We start from the raw sequence: 21,507 nt of genomic DNA on the forward strand, positions 1-21,507 counted from the left end.
CATTCAGTCGCCAATGCTGATTGCTTTGCCTACTGCTCTGGGAAGCAATGAGTCACAGGATTTGGGATCTGCACAGGGGATGCATAATATTTCACCTTTTCATGAACCCAGCTGGCCAGTAGTGGCTGAAAGCCCTTAGCTGGTGGTTTTGCATTGGCTAGAGCTAGTTTTCCTGCCTCTACAGTGAAGCCTTTTTCTAGAGGAGAGCAGGATAACAGAAGCTTCCCAGAAACATTCACTCCTGTTTGCTGTCTGTCTCAGAAGAGATCGAGGACCGACATAAGCAGCAAACTCCGTGTCGCTCCAGATGTGCCATCCACTGGATGAACTGGAGGACGAGTCTTTACCTGCTTCACCAGCCAGATCCCAGACTGCGCTCAACTTTGCTGATTAAAATTCTGGTAAATACATAACTGGCATTTTCCAGCCTACTTTTTCTGTACAACTTTCCTTCAGCTGCAAAAAAGCCACTGTCATTTGCAGATACTAGCAGGTGCTGGCCCATAGCCTTACCCACCAGCCTTGGTGTGCAAGATCATTCACACCCTCTCCAGAAAAAAGACACCACCTCTGACTTAAACAGAAATTTAGTTCTGTGAAGTCAAATATAGAGTACAAATGATATCTGCCTGTATCTGTTTTTTTTTTATGTCAGACATGGCCAGTAGCTCATGAAGACCAATATGTGGACGTTTTCATGACATTTCTCAGTGGTGGCAAGAGTGTGCAAAATGAAAAATCCATATTGAGCTCTGATTCTGCCATACAATGAAAAAAATCATTTAATAATCAGAAAAGCATGACATTATTTAAATAGGCTTACACCAGGCTATTTAAATATCAAATTTTTAGCATGACTACAGAGTTACAAAATTTATGATCCAAAATTTTTACTCTTTCAAAAAAAAAAAAAGTGAAAAATCATTAATTCAAAGACTTTTCTAAGGAAACAAATTGTTCTAGTACAAGAGAATTCCCAGCATTGTCAATATAAAAATGATATATTTAAAAACATTTATGTTTGTTAGTGATAAGACCTTAAATTATAATGGTCATCCTTTTAATAAAGCAATACACTATGCACCTGCCATTTCTCATTGTGGCGATAAGCCTAGAGTGTCTGCTTATGTATAATGTTTCTTCATTTTCTACTAAATACTGTCAGGCTGCTCTGACATCATTCCTGATAGGTCTGTGGTGATGACATCAGAACATAATGTCTATTTTCTGTCATTGTTAATTTTCCAATGCTGGAAATATCTGATTGTTTTCTTAACTGTGTCACATTTAATTTTATTTTTAAACAACTAGGAAAACATTTGAACTGGTTTTAGCTACATTGGCATACACACATTTTCCTACCCTCTCATGAGAGCTTCTTTTCTTTTTTTAGTTTAAGAAATCCATTCCGACATTTGGGAGGTAAACTATTAGGTAGCGTTGCTTTAAGTATACCAACTTATGCTTGAGACAAAAAAGCTGGACTTTGCTTGTTTATTTAGCCTACAAAGTAAATCGTTCAGGCTTCTCTACAAAATGAGCCAATATTGAATATGTGAAGCAGGCAACTAAAATAAGAGATGAGATTTATGGAACTGTGCCTTGAAGTTGTGTACCTGCTGCTGTCCCTGCAGCTTTCTCTAGCAAAGTTTGCTCTAGCTTTGAAAGGTGTTGTTTTCACCCCTTCCGAACTGCAAAAGCATTACAGTAAGGGGCCGATATACCATGACACACACAGAGTTTTGAAAGTTTAACCCAATTCTCTGGATTCATCGATGGGCTCCTGCTGAGGTCAGTGAAAACATAGAGGAGATCTTTCCCCGCCAGTCACGCTGCTCAGATCCTGCAGGGAAGACAAGAAATGCCGGTAAGATCACATCAGGCTCCTCCACACTGCATGGGCAGAGAGGAGCAGTCACGGTGTACTGGGTCACTTGGCACCATGGCCACCCCTATGGGTGTGGGGTGCTGCTCTTCAGCACTTGCACCCTTCTGGATCCCAAGCCAGCAGTGTCTTTATAGAGCCGTTTGGCCTTTGCATCCTCCCTCATCGTATCATGTGTTTATTGAGCTTTCTTGCTGGCTGTTTACATGTTGCAGGTCATACAAGCAAGAGATGTGAACTTTGCTTCTTGTCTTAAAGCACTTTTGACCTAAGAACATGTCATTCCCTCATTGACCTAACATGGGAACCCGAGCATTAGGTTGGACTCTTATTCACAAAACTTTCCATTGAAAATGAGAATGAGAGTGAGATTCTTAAAACCGCCACTGCCAAACCATGCTGGGTATTATGAAGAGCTCTTTCACCTCTGCCTCGCCAGCACCTTCCTTTTCTTCTGCTCGGATAATGCTGCCATCTTTGGATACCTCCCAGAATGCATCTAGTTTTCTTTTCCAAATTTAGCTCCCATCCACAACTGCTATCCATATCTAGCATGAGGTCTGCAGCCTTCTGAAAACCACTTGCTGCTGATAAATCCCAGCAGTTGGGATGTTTGATGTTCTTGCTTTAAAGACCAAGCAAGGAGAAATCTTCCTTCTCTGAGGGAGTTTGTTCAATGGCCCCAGATGCTCGTGGGACAACAACACGCCTCCGGAAAGGCTTTGTTAATTTGTATAGCTTTGCCTTCTCCTTCTCCACCTTGCAATGATGTTTTCTGAGACTGCAAGCCCTTCCAGGGGCTGGCAGTGATGGGAACTCGCCCCTTTCTTACCTGACTCCATTACCCCATGACTTAATAAGGTCGAAAATTCCTGGTAGGGTAGAGGCCAGTCTTCTGCACCCCAAAGGCTGTGATGAAGATGTTGAGGATGACCGTGATGAAGATGAGAGCTGTGGCAGCGTTGTTGAGTATATTCAGGCGGGGTTGCTTTGCAACATCATTCAGGTTCAAACGAGCTGTGCAATTCAATGCAAAAAGAAAGGGAGATTTGTAGCCTGACTCCAAGTCCCCCAGCCCCTGCAAGCCTTCCCTGCCTGGTGAATGTCCGTGGTGCCCCTGGGCGCTGCAGCCACAGAGCAGGGGGAATAGTCCCAGGAACTTTACAGGGACCACAGCTTGCCCTAGGATGACATAGGAGGACGGAGCAGAGGAAAAGATATCTTTGTTTTTTGTCGTGTCTTTGTTTTGCCATGGAGGTGCTATAGCCCTGCAATGGGCCAACCCTAAATAGCCAAATTACTGCTGCATGCTAGCCAGGCATGTGCCATGTGCCCCCCCTGCCCTGCATGGCCATGCGACATGGCAAGGGAAGGCTGGGTGACATGGGGGACAAGGTCAGCAATGTTGTACTCAGGTTGGGAGGCCAGTTACTCCTTGACACCCAGATCTCACGTATGTGCTGACACAGCTATCAACCCCTTCCTTGGCCCCAGACCAAGAGGTTTTGGGTATGTGAATGGGATCAGCCCTAGCTGGTGGGCATTGATCAGTTCAGACACAGGAACACCCTGTTTGCTGGGGCTGTCTGGCCAATAAGCCATGTGAGCGGCAGCTTTGTGGCTCCCTGCCCTCAGCTGTGGTCCCCTGTCCCCCTTCTCCTCACAGCTGGCTCCAGCCACTGCGGCTGCCACCGGGAAAGGCTGTGCCATGTGGGGCAGGGGAAGGAACACGTCACAGGATTTCCTGTAGCCTCCGATCCCATGTCCCACATAAAAAAACACATAGGATATACAGGAAAAGGCAGCGTTCTGCAGACTTAATACTGGACACGTGTTGGAGGCTGAAATATACCAACTCCTGTCTCAGATGGAGCACCGGGCAAGCCTGTCTGAAATGCTGGTGTCAGCGTACTGTCTGGCACTAGAAGAGCTGTGGCACTAGAAGAACTGTGGGATTGGTTAAATGTGAGGTTAATATAGGGAATACCTCTGCCTAAATTGTTCTGTTAGGCCCCAGCTTGAGTGAGGTGAAAGATACAGCTAAAATGTAGTATCTGAAGGAGCTGCATGAAGGGGCATGTTACAGGATGGGCAGCAGGAGACCCGAAACCCAGCTCTTTCCCTATGATAGGGATTCAGCAGTGGGGAAATGAAGGAAGAGTAGTGCTCAGAGCTGTTTTGCAAGAGAAAAAAATAGCCCACTCCCCGCTTTGAAAAGCAGTAACACAGACCTCTCCACTGCCCACGTCATAGAATTGTAGAATCCTGAAATCGTTTTGGTTGGAAAGGACCTTTAAGATCATCAAGTCCAACCGTTAATGTAACACTACCAAGTCCACCACTAAACCATGTCCCTAAGCACCACATCTACCCATCTTTTAAATACCTCCAGGGATGGTGACTCCACCACTTCCCTGGGCAGCCTGTTCCAATGCTTGACAACCCCTTCAGTGAAGAAATTTTTCCTGATATCCAATATAAACCTTCCCTGGCGCAACTTGAGGCCATTTCCTCTTGTCCTATTGTTTGTTACTGAGAGAAGAGACCAACGCCTGCCTCGCTACAACCTCCTTTCAGGGTAGTTGTAGAGAGCAATCCTCCTGCAGCCCTGGTTGGAGCCAGGGGAAATGGTTCAGGGGAAGAGGCTTCCCTCTCCCACCCCCATGCCAGCCACGCCATGGTGTGCCCTACCACAGCAGCACCCTGCGAGGGTGCACGTGCCTTGGCGGCCACCTTACCACTGATGATGAGGAGAATCCCGATCACCACCTGGAAGAAGAGGGAGATGCTGATAAGCACGATGAGGGTGGCATAGTACTGGAAGGAAGGCCCCTGCTCCAGCACTGCTTTGAGCTGCGTGACGTTTGCCATGAACAGCGCCACGTCCAGCATGCTCTCTGCCACGCTCTTCTTCGTCGCATAGTGGTTGATGTTCATCGGCCCGTTCATCCGGAGTGGAGGATTCACACCCTGGGGAGACAGGAGCATGAACTAGTACAACTGCTCAGCTGACAGACCCGTCTGTGTCGAACAGGCTGCTGCCTCCCCACAGGGTTTATCTAGAAAGCCTCGGAAAGAGTCAAAGTTGCATGTTTTAAATGTGTTGAGAGCACCCAGTTTCCCCTCACAGTCACCTCATGATATTAATAGGCACAAGATACTTGCAGTTGTCAAGAGCTCAGCAAGGTTAGAAAAATACTGGGTATTTTTGTGGAAAACAAACTTGTCAGAGTTACAATAATGTAGATTACCCAGAGCGAGGGATTTTGCAAGGAATATTAAATTCTCTTCCTTCAGGGCACAGACAAGCCTCAAACTTACAGGGGATTAGAGAGAGATCTTCTCTGTGGGTCGGGTGTTCAAAGGACTGTCAGTGGCTGGGCTTTATATCTCCTCTGAACACTTTTTGCTGGCTACTGTCTTAGACAATAAGCTAGAGCAGATGGGACAATCCACATTTTTGTTTCTGTAACCAGGGGCACTATTTCTTCAAAACGTCAGGCACTGAAATGCACCAAGGCAAGGGGTGTGATCCATCACACCTAACTTTAGTCATTCAGGCACATTTTTTGTCGGTGGAAAGAAACAGGTATTTACAAGGGTTAAATCACCTGGTTGCCCTTAACCTAATTACAAGCTGTGGGTCATTTGGCTGCTTTTAGCCGTCCACCTTTTTTCTATCTTTCTTGTTAAGTGAGTTCCCCTGTTAGCTGTCTTGACCCAAATGATGAAAAAAAGTAAAGAATAGAAAAAAGGACGATAGTTTTCAATTCACCCAGAGTGTCATCAGCTTGTAATAAACCACCAACAATTACAAAAGATTTGGATATATCTGCAGGAAGCTATGATCTTCTTTCTTAAAAAGAAAGAAAAACACTTCCACATGGCAGACAGGCTGCAGCTCTGGGTAATCAGCCTGCTGTCAGCTGTAGACCAGCAGCCTTGCCCTCAGCCCTGTCTGATGGATAACCCTTTAAATCTGAAGATAAGGGCCAGGTGTGGGCTTGAGGTAACCTCTTTTGCTTAGTGTGGGGGAAGAGATTTCTCCAGGTGCATATTGGAAGTGGGACTGTGCCTACATCAAATGGTAAGTCCTATTTTCGTCATTTTTGTACCAGATAAAGTACAAAATGTAATTTTTTCTCCATGCTCTGTGCACGACACTAGAGAAGGGTTATCGCTAGTGCTTCATGCTGCTGTCTCTGGTCTCTTTGTGCATCCCTGGGCAAGAGTGGCTTTCTCTGTTCTAGGATAGGAGTGTGAGCAAAGCTAGCAATTCTGGGAGAGTGCTGCATGTGGTTGTGTGTCTGATACTGAAATTGGGGCTGAATTTTGGAAGGGGGTTGTGGCCTGTGCCAGCAATCACCCTCATGTGAGAAAGATGTGTAGTAAAAAGTAGGCAGGAAGAACTGAGTCCAGTTTGAACTATTGGTGAACTGTGATCCCTAAGAAGGGGCTGGCTTGGGGTAGGAAAGTGCTTTTGGGGATTTTTTTTTTTTTTTTGATAGCTCAAAGCATGTAATTCTAGTGGCTTCTAAAAGTAAAGCTACTGTGGTTAAGAGGCTCCTTTGTAAAGCCTGTATTTCTTGCTGTGGAAGGTAGAAGTTAAAAGATACTGGAAGGAGATAAAAGTAGAAGTCTAGAGAGCTGGTAAGAACTCTGAGGGAGTGCGTAGGGGTTCAGCACTTCTTAAACGTTACTGTCTGGTGTCTGGGGCAGAATAGGGGTATCTCACACCTTGGGGAAAGGAGGCCAGCAAAAGGTCTAATCCTGGCAACATGTCTTAAAAACCTAGATTTAGGTACTGCCCCCTCTCAGCTGGCTTAAAAGCACATGATCCTGTTGCAACAGAGTGGTACCCATACCAAGTGGTGCAAGGTTTGAGATTTGACCCCTTTCATGTGTTTTCTTCCTTATTCCTGAAAAGTCAGCCCTACTCCCTGCAGCATCACCAGGCTGGGCATTGATAGTTTATCTCTGCGTAATGACAAGTTAAGGATGCGAGAACAAGGACGCTGTACAAACAAGACAGAGCTTTTGTTAAATGAGTGACTGGCACAAGGAGGCTGAGACATCTGTTCCCAGTTGCTTATGCGGAGACAAATAAAGCAAGTCAGGAGCTCTTGCTGAATGAAAACACATCCTCCTTTTGAGCTTCCCCCACGCTCCTTTACCTGGAGTGTGAAATGGGGCAGAGTTGCAACATACCGAGCTCTGTGTCCCAGATGATCAGGCAATGAAAATAGATAGCTTTTATATGGGCTTTCCTCGTCTGGGTGAGCACAATGACATGTTCATCTGTCTGGGACATGATACCACAGGCAGGGATGGCCATCGCTCTCCAATGCAGAGTCACTGGATCTGGGAAACCCTTGCACTGAGCAATGAAAAACTGTAATTCCTGTGTCAAAGTTCTGTCAGCCCAGGCTTAGTAGATCCACAAAGGTGGCCAAAAGATTGCTGGATGATGAAAGCAGGACACCAAGGCATTCAGGCAGCTAAACAATCAACCAGCACGATGCGGGAGTCCTTGCGATGGCAGCTGTAGTTAGAGAAATCCTGTTCCTGTATGGATTTGGCCCTTACAGAGCATTCTGCCTAGTCCAGCAGCTACAAATGCAAGCCTGGAGTCTTAAATAATAAGAGGTTTAAACAAACCAGGAGTCTCCAGAGGCCCAGCATTTCGATCAATGCAGGAGGATGGCTTTGCTTGGGATGCCTGGTGCCATAGCTGTCACCAGCTAACCCCTGCATCTGTGGGGTATGAATGCATGGCTGTGACTCTTTTTTTTTTTTTTTTTTTTTTGAGCTGCTATAATGCATGCACAGCTTTTCAAAATGGGACCATTTCTGCTTTTGCTTTGTCTTAAAGTTCTGTCCTGTAAACTGCTGCAGCTCAGGAGCTGATTCACAAGCAACTCTGGTTTCCCTGCAGCAGGATTGCCCAGACAGCTGGGGGGGGGTTACGTGGGATCACTGGGGAGATTAAATGTTTCCCCTTTGGCAAACAGAACCCTAAGTCAAGTCACAGGACATATGTGAAAGCTCATCAAAGTGATTTATGTCATCAGGCTAGAGCTGGTGTCTTTCTAGTCACTCTGAAAGTGTTCCCCTTCTGAGAGTGGGGATCACTGCCTTTAATTCTCTGTATTGCATCAAATAGGGAAAACCTGGCTCTGACAGTCAAGACACCAAGTTCATCTTGCAAGCGTTGTTGCAGAGCCAGCACGTCTGCTGGAAAACAGCACCTACCAGTACACAGCACTTCTCCAAGATGGAGATGTATCATTTCTGCCCGCTTTTAAGGGTAGGGAAATTAGGACTTGAAAAAGTACAGCCCAGTCACACAACAGCGCTGGCTGAACTGGTGCTGGAGCTTGGCTCCCGTGTCCCATTTCCAGATGTTTTGGCTTTCCCTATGAGAGAGCATCTTTCCCTGCAGAGACTCCGCTGGCTTCAGTCTGGCCTCAAACAAGTCCCCTCTCTGCTTCCTTTTGTGTATACGTGGCACAGCAATATACAGATCATGACAGGGGCTGAGTGGGGCACCCATCTACGTTTTGTAAGTCGGAGGCTTTATTCTTCCTCAAAGCACACATACACAAAAATATTTAACTCTCACTTCTGTTGTTATTTTTATTTTTTCTATGAATTCTTATAGAAAGAAGGATGAATATCACCACAAGAGTGGGATTTTTTTTTTTCTTTTTCTTTTTCAACTTGATCTCTGGTGTTGCTGTAGGGAGCTGGCAGGTCCCAGGGCCTGTGAGACCTGGCTCTGGCACCAGAGGGCATGCTGAGCTCTGCAGCTCACTGAAGCTACCTGAAAAATTTCCACTGAAATTAGTTTTCAAGGGAAATTCTTGGCTTTTTATTACGCATTTATTTTTACAAGGCATAGCTACTTTCTTCTGAAAACTTTTGGAGGAGGTTTGTCTAAGTATTTCTTTCCAAAGCTTGCAGATTTTGGGCTGAGGGCAACACAGAGCTTTCTTAAAGTTACTTGGAAAATTTCTACAAAACCTACAGTTTCTCTTGTGTTTTTCAGGGCAGAAAAAAAAAACATACAGAGCAGATCTAATTGCAAATCTGTGTGCTTTGTGGGTTTTTGTGACCCTATCCCCAGGGGAGAAGAGCCTGAAAGAGACAGTGGGACAGCATGAGGCTCACAAGTATGAGAATGATAATCCTCTTCATGGGAGCGCTCTGGCAGAGGGGGATGACTGAGTAGAAACTATATTGTTGGCCATTAGTTCCAAGGGAAATGCTGGAGGATGCCAAAGAAAACAGACGTGAATGCAGCCGTGCACTCGGAGGGGTAGGTGCAGAGATGGCCACCAAGGGGATCCCGGCTGATGGACAGCCAGCCGCACGCAGGCACACACACACGCGCAGCAGCAGGCACCAGGGAAAATCCGGGGTATTTTTTCCACAGTATTTGCCAGTTGGCAGCTTTAGATGTACTTTGTAAACATCAGTTGATGCAGGTTAAAGCACACGGAGAGTCATCATCTTGCAAGGTAGGAGAGAACAGTTCCTTTTCTATGGGCAGAAAGCAGAGATTAAAGGCCCTGCTCTCAATCAAGACTTCCACTTTTAAGTGCACAGTTATTAACTACTCTGCTTTTCCAGAGGAGCTCACTCCCTGCAGCTCCTGACCACTTACTTGGGATGAAGTGAGCCAGTTTTAGTATTTTTGGCCTACACACCGTGCCTAGGCACACACAGCGTCAGTGGCGGCACTGGGAACAGCAGCAATGATCAGACATCTGCCCACCCAGCGGGTCCGACTCCCCTCGCAGAGCTGTATGTGTTGGTCTGTGGCCAAGGAAGCAAGTTTGTGGCAGTCACACGTGTGCAAGAGAAGGGACACGCAGGGAATGCTTTGGTCACTGCTACATATATTGCAAACTCTGCAAGGCAAAGGCTGTTTTTCTCCAGTTTGGTATAACAGCAAGCATCATGGCTGTGTTCTGTGAACAAAAGTAATAGTAAGCCTCGTCATGGATGCTGCAAGCAAAAGGAAAACAGTGTTCAGGCCCAGTCCCCCTCTTTGGCCTCTGTGGAGACAGTCAGCGAGTCCAGTTGTGCTTAGAGTTTTTTCCTTCTAATATAGCCGTCTGTCCTGCTGGCTAGGGGTCCTGTTCAGAGCCAAATGGTTGTGTTGCCTTCAATTCATAATGGATAAATCCCAGAAAAAGTCAGGGATGCTTTCCTGGTATTTCAGGCTCTCCTCCTTTACAGGGCTGGTCCTGATGGAGATCTTTCTCTGAGCTGTTCTTCCACTTCTGTGACAGGTCACTGCTCAGTGTAACAGTGGGCTCACTGACACCAGCTGTTTGGATGAGAGTTCTCCAACCAAAAAGTAACTTTCAGGAGCTGAGGGCTAGCAACTCTTCAGAACTGGAAGCCTAGACAAGTGGCAGGCACAGATCCTGTGTGCTTGCTAAGCACTGTTCGTGTTCTCCAATGTCACAAAACTCCTGCTCTCTCCATTTGCTTTATCCACCTCCTGTGTCTCATCTCACATCCACAAGCAAACTTGGTGAGCTCTCTCAGGCAGAGATACCACCATGGTGCAGCACTTGGGACCCTCATCCTTGAGCTAAGGGGTGCCTAAGTAGGACACTACTATTGATAAAGGGATGAAAGTGGGATGAGACTGCCAGCAGAGCCTCTCTCATTCACCCAGCTGAAAGGCTGGCCTCATATTCTCACTGCACCTCCCCGAAATGAGGCCATGCAGGAACGGGAGGCTAACAGCAAAACCGAACACCACGTGGAGCTGAGGGGTTGGAAGTGGGCAGGGAAACCGGGCAGTCCTCTGGCTGTGGCTGTCAGGGGGAGCAGAGGAGAGAAGCATGGGTGAGTCATGAGGTAGAAGAGCCCCGTGAGAGCTGGGGTGCTTCTCCTCGCCCTTGCCCTCCGTCTGACACTGCAGTCAGCTTCTGCTTCCTGGCTGGCTGCTGCACTCGCAGCCTGCAGAGACCTGCTTGTCACATCAAGCGTGCATACTGTGCTCTTCATTTCTCCCTTTCCATGCTGCTTCTTGTCTCTTATTCATCCTGCAGACCCTCTCTGCCCCGTCTGCATTTTCTGTTCAGCTCCTCCTCTCTCATCCTCTTTCTATTCTCTCCTTCTCCATTCTTTTCTCACCCTGTGCCTTTCACCTTGTCTGTCTTTCACACTTTTTTCTTGCTATGGAGCTCTTCTGTTCCTTCATGCACCCGCTTCCTTAGGTTGCTATCTCCTTTTTCTCCCCCACTGTTTTCCCCCTTTGGCACTCTGCATTGCTGTATGGAGAGTTTCTTGAATCCGTTCACTCTCAGACACCACTCATGGCTTCCTGTGCTACAGGGCAACATAAATTATGTATCGCTCAAATAACTGTCGTACCAGATCTATATTAAACTCCCTCGTTAAGTGTATTTATGATACTGAATTGAAGGGATCCAGGAATCGACTGGCAGGCTGCAGGGCTGAGCTGGAATAGAAGACAATTTTTCTTTTCCAGGTAGCTGGGATGAGGATGAGGCAGGAAGGGCAGTGACACTGGTGGAGGAGCCTCTGTCCATAGCTCAGAAGCAGTTGGTGGGTTTGGGGGCTCAAGAACTGCTTAGCACCAGCAATTGCAATGTGCTGATGCATAATCTCTGATTGTTGAACAGAAGCAATTGGGTGTGTATGTGTGTGTGTGTGGGGGGACAGCTCTTTGATTGTATGGAATTGCGAGTGCACTCAAAAGGATTAGTGGGAACAATTATTTCCAAAGCCAGGATATAGAAGCTGGAGCTTATTCAAGTCACTAGTGTTGAGCACCCAGAGCAGTTTTATCCCAGTGTTTGGAGGAGGAGGGGGGAAGGAAGACTAAAAACAGCTTTACATGAAAAAATTAAAAGTAGGTTAGCAGAGAAAATGAGTTTATAAAAAATGGAAGAGCAGCCGGGAGGCACAACAGTAACTACTGCATTGTGCTTACAAAGCTAAACACATTAAGATGAATAAATCCCCAAGCTGGATAGCTTATGGCCGAAAATATTAAGAAAAGCTGGGCCTGACGACAGGCTGCTGCCAGATCCAAAGAGCAAATGTGTTCATATAAATCATTTTAATACAAAGCATTCCTAAAGCAAGGTCCTAAATCTGAACTTCTTCCAAGTCTAAGGGTGTTTGCATCCAATGCTGAGGGGTCAGGTTGATTTCTAAAACTGAGGGAACATAGTAACAGCTGTACTGGATCAGACCAAAGGTTCAGCTCCCCTCTGGCTGTGGTTCATAACAGATGTGTAGGGTAAAAAAATAATAAATCTTAGAATGGGACAAGCATATAGCAATGGTCCCTTGTGTTCTGTTCACCCAGTGACCCGCAGCTCTGTACACACAACTATCCCAGCCCTGGTCTGATGTTGTTCTTCAGGTGAGGAAGCCCAAGGTTAATCTGTCATTTGCTGTGTGGCTTAGGGCATCCTACTTGCTCTCCCTGGATCTTAATTTCCCCATCTGTAAAATAACAAAAATGCTCACATAGGTGATATCTAGGGAGAGAGATGGCTAAGATCTACTGTAGAAGTGCGCTATGTCCCTGTGTTGTGTATATAATACACATGGACTGAATTATCATGCAGGTAAGCCACTGAAGCTGATGAAATCAGGTAGGTGATTTTCTTATTCTTAGGGAGCTTTACATCTTGCAGTGTTTCCCAGACAAACCTCACTCTAAGGCACTGGAGTTCAGGTTCATCTGCAGATTTTGACATGTATGTGTCCCTGTTTGCTCTCTGAGTGCTTGGGGCTCTCCACAAAAAGGAAGCTGTGAGAGTCCAGGTGGAAAGAGAGGAGAACATGACTGAGGGTTTCAACAGAGGCAGAGCTGATGAAATCACATCCATAAACAGTGGAACTTGGGGGTGTGATGTGATGTGGTGAATATCCCTTAGACTGGGAGAGGCTACCCCAGCCTACGCCCTGTCCCACTTTCCACCTGCACAATTATGTCTTTCCCTGCCTTCAGCAGGCCTTTAGCATAAGTACAGACCACAGCTTTGAGGTCTGGGCCTCACATTATCCACCCTGTGACTCTGCCACTGCCGATCGTTGCGGGATATATCACAAGTAAGTGCTGTGATCCTGCTGAACTGAAGGAGTATAATCTACAAGAGAAACAGTGAGAGTGTTTAGTAGTAACTGTCTTAACTACTAATTGTTTCAGGCAACTTAGACCTATTGCAACTACAACAATAATGGCAATAAGAATAATAATATTCTCCACCTATCAAGTTTAGAGCCTTAGCTACCCATCTGAAGGGACTAAGGTCTGGGTTGGGTTGTGTCTTGTGGAAGACATCAAATGTCACAGTAGATATATTTTTCATTTCCTCTGTGGCTTGTTGTATTGTTAAAGACGTGTTAGGTATAACAATACAACATTCCTCATTGGTTTGCTTTAATAATCCACAACCCCCATTTTCCCATAATAGGATCATATCTAAGGCTAATCGATTTTGTAAAGCCATCTTTGACACTGATTTGAGCGTTCATTGCCCCAAATGTGGTGCGTGACCAATTGGATAGTAAGTGAATTTGCCAGGTAATGTTTTCTAGGGCATATTGATGTCTTCTAATGAGAACTCCTGGTAGTGTATAATTGTCTGCCGGAGCAAACCCAGACAGTGTCCTTTAGACTCGTAAACCAAGCAGTGGTGCAGGAAGAGTCATTTGTTCCTGTGTTCTTCCAGACTATGATTCCGTCGGGTGATAGTAAGTTCTTAAAATTAGAACTTGTGAACACTTCCACAAGGGAGACAGGTTTCCATTTGATACCACTCTGGCATTTAAAGGATCCCACGGATGGTGGCTCTGTTGATGCTTTATACTGTTCCATATACATTCTATAGTGACATTATATTTTTTGTGTATGATCACCCAGGCCAAGGGCAGTCAGATCCTGGGATATATGGAAATTCAAAACACCAGCATGTGTTGGTATATATAGTGTAATGGTGTTGAAGGGGATTTCCACATTTATTTTCTGGCCACCAATTAAATACTTCACATGGAAAATTCTCAGTCTGAGTGTCATTTGAGATAGAGGTAGGTGTGTCCATCACAACTGTGTGTCGAGAGCTGTCACATGACCTGAGTTATTTACAATAACATAATCGTATCGGGTTTTGCAAATCTTGTGGCAGCCCCAGGGATTCCACCCTCTTTGGTTTGCCACAGGAGGTGGGTTCCATTAATATGGCATATAGACTCATAGGCTATTGTTAATTCTACATCAAATGCTCCAAAGGGTATATAAAAATCCTTTGATAATTTCAAATGCTAAATTTTCCTGGGGAATTTTTAGTATTTCCCCTTCTCTTTTTTTTGTTTAGTATTATTTAAGGGGAATGGGGGTCCATGGGTGTCTCAACAGATTTGCCATAATGCATATAAACATGTTATTACAAGGATCATACCCACAACATTCATTTTTCCCCTATGATCCAAATTCCCAAGATACATCTTTAAACGTAGTTCCTTTGCATTAAAAAAAAATGGAACAAAACAATTAACAAAGAAGAGAACAGCTCTGAAGGCTGCAGTTTGCCCAACACCACCCTTGTGGGGTTCCCTTTGTGGGTGATACTGTGCAAACCTTAACCCTAAGAACAACTCCCAAAACACACCACACACACACCCCCACACACACCCCCACACACACCCCCCCCCAGAATAAGGGTAGAGGTGAAAGTGAGGTGAAAATCCACTGGGTGTAATAGTAGGTTCAGGGTTTATACTTGGCGGGGGGGGGGGGGGGGGGGTGGGGGGAAGGGAACAAAAAATGCTTTCATTTTTGGGTTTTCCGTATAGGGGATGGTGGTTTTTTTTAACCACCCTGTCTATACCTTTAAGTGTGGTGGTTGGGAGAGGATATTGAGTTAATTTTGAGGGAGGAAGTGGGACAGATATTCTTAACAGTCCAATTGTGAAGCCCCCTGACTGAGGCGGGGGGGGGGTGTGATGATCAAGAGAGCCATGAGATCTGTAAGACCCGTGTGGCAGGTCAGCTCATTGTCCTTCCCGGGCCACTGTGTTTTTTGACTCGGGTCCCCTTAAATCAATAAGGTTCGCCTCTGCCTCTGGAGTCTTGGCAGGGGCAGATGGTATGGCCTGCAGGGTCCAGGTTTGTCCCTCAGTGTCACTGTCCTTATCTACAAGTTGCACCAGCTTATGCAAATCAGGGATGGCTGTGCCACGTAACGCTTGCTTGGGAATTCCTAATTCAAGGGCTCTGCACCAGAGCCTGTTACGTTCTGGATCAAATTTAGATTTTCCCCCTGGCAGGTTATGTGTAGGGTTTTTGCATGGTCGAGTCAGTGGTTTTGGGTTATAGGATTGCACGTATCTAACTCTTTTGGGTGATCTGTCTAGATGTTCTTGAGGTGTTCCATGTATATCTGACCAGCCCATACGTCGATCATAGCTAATAATATCCGGTATTAAATCATTCAACAATATCAACAAGTTTAATTCTTGTGCAGCTGCCGAACCTGGATTTCAGTCTCTGCGAGGGTGGCTTTTAATTCCTCCTCTTCCCTGCGTACTACCCTTCATTCTCTTTGCAGGGTACTGTTGGTGGCTTCTAGCCCTATTGCATATCTCTTCTGAGTGTCTGCTTCCTGCTGATAATCCTGGCGTTTCTGTTTTTCCTGCCTGAATTCCTTGGTCAATATTGCATAGACCAAATCAAAATCCGTGATAGAGGTTTGTTTCTGTTTTCCCTGAGCACAGGTCAAGCAAGCACCCAGAACAGCACATATCACAAAAATCCTTTTTTTTTAGCTCTTCCTCCTTACGGAGCTGTTTTATTCTTTGGGCAACAGAGTCTTCACTTTTCCAGTTCGACTTTGCCCATTCTAACCCCTGCTCAGAGGGTTTACACTTAAACTTTTGCAACAGGTTGCTTAAGGACATGATTTTTGATAGTTCGCTTCACTGACGTGAATGTTGGGGAAAAAGTGTGGAACACAAGTTAGTCCACCTCACTGACATAAATGTCAGGTGGAGATAACCATTTATATAATTTGGCAGATGCTAAACCCCCTTGCTTTCCGGCTGGTCAGAGGGGCTGGGGGTGGCTGAGTTAAGCTTCTGAGTGATGCCCAATTCGACACCTCCAGTTTCGGTGTCTTTTTGTTAGTCCGCTTCACCGATGCAAGTGTCAGGTGGAGAATTTAGCAAGATGTAAACCCCCTTGCTTTCCAGCCAGTCCTCAGATGTCAGAGCGGCTGGGGGTGGCTGAGTTTATGCCTCTATGATGACCGAATTACAGGTTCTTTGGATTGTTAGTGGTAAATTAACTGTCTGTGATTAGTCCACTTCACTGACATAAATGTCGGGTGGAGATAATGCAGCAGTTTACCATGTCGATCCTGCCGACTACGCCAATTTTTTCTGTCGCGACTGGGTCAGGGATGCAGCAGAAAAATATGGACACCTCACTCCACTGACTAGAAGTCAGGCGATAAGTCCACTTCGTAACTTTACTGTTACTAGATACCCCGCTTCACTGATTCAATGGCAGGTGGTTAATTCATTTAGGCAGCTTTATTATCACAATTGTCATTGTCCTTAAGCAAAACAACCTTAAACAGTTTTGCGAGCTCAACACACAATAATGCAAGTAGTGGCAACATGCAATAACACGAAGTGGGGTAAAATACAAAGCCCTAGCAGTGAAAGGGACCATACAACCTGTCCAGTAGTCTGATGTAGCTGTTGGTACAGCAGAAGTGATGTTGGGTGTAACAGGGTCTCAGACCAGCTGAGAGCTCCAAAGAGTGGTTCCCTCAGTCAGATTTTATACCCTCGAGTTGCATAACTACATATGTGATGTGGTGATAATCCCTTAGACTTTTCAAATGCCCACCAAGGCCTAGGGTGGTAAAACAGGGTTGTTCCTTACTGATAAAAGGGTAGTGAAAGGGGAAGGAGAAGTCCTTGTGGTTCACCAAACACACACACACACTGCTATGTTCATGGTAAAGTCTGAGGAGGAGAGACAAGAAACACTACCACCCACTCGCAACCACACTGTCTTATTTGTGTAATGTAGCTACAGTAGGCAGCAGTGGCTTGACCTCATCAGAGTGCTTATTTTCTGGTATACATTTTAAATGCTCTTGACATGAGTTTAGGGTGCAACTTCTGGTTACAGATAAGCGACGGAGGAGTGGCGGGGGCATCCTTACCGTGGTCTGCACGGTAAGGGTGGTTGTGCTAGGCAGGGAGAGGCTACCCGGCCAATGCCCAGTCCCACTTTCCACCCGCACAGTTATGGCTTTCCCTGCCTTCAGCAGGCCTTTAGCATAAGTACAGGTCACAGCTTTGAGGTCTGGGCCTCACAGGGGGTTTTGGTCCCTCTATTATTTATAAGGTCTTTCATCCACAAAGAATTTTTTTCCAGTTTCATGTGTCACTAACCCTCACAATGTCTTTGTCCTGCGGGTCAGTGTCTGTCTCCTATTGCAGTGCTCACCAGCATCTCCAAGCAGACCCTGCTGATTTAGTCTCACCTCGGTGCATGGTATTCTCTTTCTTCAAAAACTGTCAGGCTTAGCTTCTTTCTCTGCCAGGAAATTGAGCCTATCTCTGGATCTAAAAAGGCTGAATCTGCTGATTTTGTTCAGAACTGTCACACTCTGAGTTGTGTCAGTTTGCAGCTGAGCGTCGGGCCTCATGCCATCAGGAGAGGTAAAAAAAAAAAAAAAAAGGTGCTGTTGCTCATCTAGACTTTCATAAACCCTTAATCCCAATTGTTTGTATGTTTTGTTTTTTTTGTTTTGTTTTGTTTTTTTTTTGTTGTTTTTTTTGTTTTTTGTTTTCTTTTTTTTTCAAGGCTGGCCAAACTAGGTATTGAATGCAGAAACTTGTGAGGTAGTAACTGGGGTTACAGGGGTAGATACTTGTAGTCAGCAATGGTAGGGAATTCTGCAGAGCAGCATCTCAGGTCTGTGCTAGGCTTCTTGGGAATGTCACACTTAGAAACAACATCAGCTGTCGCTGGAAAGATTTTAAACACATTAGGAGTGCTCTAACAAATGGCTGTTGCATTTTGACATGAGAAAATGCAAAGTGATGCATGGCTACGGCTGTTCAGGTTCAATTAGTGTTAATGCCCTTCCATTAAGCTCTGGCTTGCAGGGCTGCCTCTTGCCTGGGAGCCTGCTGTGCCAAGAAAGGCTGTGCCAGGGCTGGGGCGATGGGTAACCTGGAGAGGATGTGAGGTGCCATGCTTGAAAGGAGCATGGCTGTCTTCTCAGCAGTGTGTGTGGGAGCACCTCTGCATACCGCTGAGCACATCCATGGTGTCTCTCTGAGCCTGGCTGAAGAACTGTCATGTTTGTTTGCTGTGGGTTTAGTATTGTTTTGCATGGGGTGAATACATTAGCATTTCTGCTTGTGTGGTTATTGTCTGACTGAGGCTATTGCTTCTGTCCTTGGGTTGATTATGGCAAGTCATTTAGCGACACTTTAGAGGGTTTAACTGCTGCTGTGGCTAAAATGGACAAGAATGGGACTGTGTGGGTAAAGGTACTTCTAGGAGTTGGAGAGGTCTGAGCTTGGCTCTAAGCTGTTGCATAATTTCTGTCTTGGATTCTTGGTAAAAATGGGGATAAAACTATTTCAATTCTCATACATTGAGATTTCCAGCACAGGAAAATGCCTCCTTTTTGTGTGTTTACAGTAACTAGCACAATGGAGCCCTGGTCTCTAGTCAGAGCCTCTTATACTAACTCTAATAGAGATAAAAAGGTAGAAGGTTTCTCACAGAATCAACTAGGTTGGAAGAGACCCCTGGGATCATCGAGTCCAACCTTTGACCTAACACCACCGTGTCAACTAGACCATGGCACTAAGTGCCACATCCAATCTTTTCTTAAACACCGCCAGGGATGGTGACTCCACCACCTCCCTGGGTAGCCTACAAATCAGCCTTCAAACCACATATACCACAGAACTAAGTTTAACTGAATTTTAATAGAATTGATTTTTGGCTTGTGCAGAGCATTTACACATGTAACTACTACCCATGTTTTAATAAGTGAACCAGCTGAGGAGCCAAAAGGCATCATTGCAGGTCATTGAAGGATAGCAGAGTACAGAACAAGATTTGTGTCCTGCCTTTGGGTCTCTTGCTTTGACTAAAAAGCTTCGGCTACCTGACAGCAGTTATGGATGGCTACCAGCAACTACTAGCACTATTTTTTCATGACAAGACATGAACATAGCTGATTTCTAAAGTACCTAATATGGGGAATTTCTTTCTCCTACACTTGCTACACCAGCTCTTCAAGGTGTATATTCAAGTTTCTTAAATGAGTATGGATTCACTAGCTTAAATCTCATTTCTCCTTTGAGTGGCAAAACATTAAGCAATTGTCTAGGCATGCATTGCTTCAAAAAGGGTCAGTATGAAGCAAGACTGCATCAAGAAGGTACTTGAAACAAATTCCCACTAGGGAAGGCAGCTATTTTTCACCTGTATCCTGTGGACCAATGGACATGTCTGCTTCTTAGGCATCCTCAAGAGGTGGCTAAGAAAAGTGAACTCAAATATTTAAGACACCTCTTGAACATACAAGTGACATCTCTGAAATGGCCTGCCACTCTGCTGGGAAACATTTACAAGTTCAGAGTTTTAAAGCAGTGGAAACCACTCCATGAAATGCCTTAGAGAGGCCTAGAGGTTATTTGCTTCTAAGCAGCTGAGGTTAATCTTTTGCTGCTCTGAAGCCTGTGAGCAGGTAAGGTGTTGAATACAAGGGCTCTTTGCTCCACTCATCATCTGGAAAAAATTGTCACTGTAGTTCAAGTCAGGAAGGAGACACCTCAGTTGCAGAAGCAGGGGACGTGTCCCACCAGGAGGGGATGCTATTATTTTCTGATTCAAGTGACACCCAGACACCTCATTGCATGTGGATGTCCTGTTACGACAGGCACAAATAAACTTGCTTAGGAGCACACAGGCAGCCTGCAACAGAAGTAACCCGGTACTTGATCTAGTTTTCTGACAGATGCAGCATCGCCTCTCCCCCTTCAGACTGCAGCTTGCTGAGTCCTTCCCCACTGTTGGAACCAAATAATCCCACCCTTTAGCTCTTCCTCTCCAATGTTCCTCTTTCATTGGCACATCTAGTGTCTTTTGTTTAGGGGGATGCAGACATTGTTTTGGGGATGATATTGCAAAGGAAATGCTCAGGCTTCTCTACAGTCATGCTGCTGTTAGCTGAAGTTACATGAATCTGAACCAACAGGAAAATCCAGATGGGGTCAGGGTGAGTTTGGTGCCAGAACCTGTCTTGTTGGCCATATGTGACAGAAACCTGAAGCAGCCAGAGCCTTGAGGTGGAATCACTTGACATAAAAAGGCAAAAAAACCCGTTTCTAGTCTGTAAAACTGGAGTTAATGAGAACTGTCTATTAGGCTTAAAAAAAAAGGGTAATTCTTTAATTAGAGAAATGGTTGCATGAGACATTAACTTTGTTTTAAAAGTGTCTTTGCATGGTGAGTCTATTCCTTCAGTCTTGGTTTCCTTCCCAGCAACTTCCATGGACTACCTGGTTTGTGTAAACCTGCTGGTCTCCTTAAAGTCCGTGGGAGAGCCTTCTCCCTGCTGCTTGCTGAGTTACTTGCCCTCTTTCCCCTGCACAGCACTGTGGCGTGTGCTCTGGGTGCTCTTTCCCCTCTTCTGGAACCTTCTGATGGCCAAGGGAACAACAGCTGGCACAGGGGAAATGGGCAGCTGTCCTCCCACACCATCCCCAAGTGGGGAAGTGTGTCCCAGCTATGCCCTTTTTACTGGAGCATGCAACTTAGTCTCTGTACAGTAAATTGGAAGCAACCAAACTAAGCAGTTATGCCATCTGCTACAATTAGTGTTTGTGGAACTTTATTCTGGAAGAAACCAGACCTGTGCAAGACCCAGCTCCCCCACCAAAGCTCGCATACCAGCCCATGTGCCAAGTCCCCTTGCGGAAAGGCAGCAGTGCTGGGCTCTGCGGGATATTCTCATGTCCCGTGCAATTCCCTGGAGGCAGCTGCTTCAGCAAGCTGACCCTGACAGTGGGAGTGAAGGAGTTGGGGGCAGCAAAAAGATTGCACGGAGCAATTCCTTTTTTTTTTTTCCCTTTCACTCCCCCGCCCCCCCTCGCCCAGTGCAGATTTTTCCCAACCATGCAGACCCAATGAGATCTCAAACAATGTCACACAGAAGGTCCAAGCTCTGTAATTAAGCCCCTGCAGAGGCTCAGCTCTTGTAGGGGACCTGGCATTCCCACGCAAGGTGTTGTCACTGGAGAGTACTGGGGCCCAGGGACACAGCTAACTGGGTCACCAAGGGAGCCCTTTCTACCTTCAGAACAAAGGAAAGATCCAACACAACATCCTTACAAAATCCTGGGTACAGAAGGAAAATCTGAAATCAGCGTATCTAGTGTCATGTTGCTTTATATGGGTTTAACAACTAGAGGCATCTGAGTTGGGAAACTTTGGCTCTATTGTTCCTATTAATAATTTAATTGAAAGCTGGGTCAAGGCCCTGCCTTAGGATGTACAGCAAAGCTCAGGGAGGAGG

General features: G+C 45.7%; 1 protein-coding gene across 2 annotated transcripts in view; it reads right to left on the reverse strand.

The window, feature by feature from the left end:
- Positions 1 to 982: 982 nt before the first annotated feature.
- NINJ2 (ninjurin 2) overlaps positions 983 to 21,507 on the reverse strand; it is a 51,248-nt gene continuing 30,723 nt past the window's right edge. For both annotated transcript variants that reach the window (XM_068401980.1, XM_068401981.1), the window contains exons 2-4: positions 4,624 to 4,855; positions 2,718 to 2,902; positions 983 to 1,843 (exon numbers count right to left, since the gene is read on the reverse strand). In XM_068401980.1, the coding sequence (XP_068258081.1) occupies positions 2,739 to 2,902; positions 4,624 to 4,855 (396 nt within the window). In that variant the 3' untranslated portion in view covers positions 983 to 1,843; positions 2,718 to 2,738. The remainder of the gene's footprint in view (positions 1,844 to 2,717; positions 2,903 to 4,623; positions 4,856 to 21,507) is intronic.

The sequence above is a fragment of the Nyctibius grandis genome, chromosome 5, assembly GCF_013368605.1.
Source record: "Nyctibius grandis isolate bNycGra1 chromosome 5, bNycGra1.pri, whole genome shotgun sequence".
NCBI classification, from domain to species: domain Eukaryota; kingdom Metazoa; phylum Chordata; class Aves; order Nyctibiiformes; family Nyctibiidae; genus Nyctibius; species Nyctibius grandis.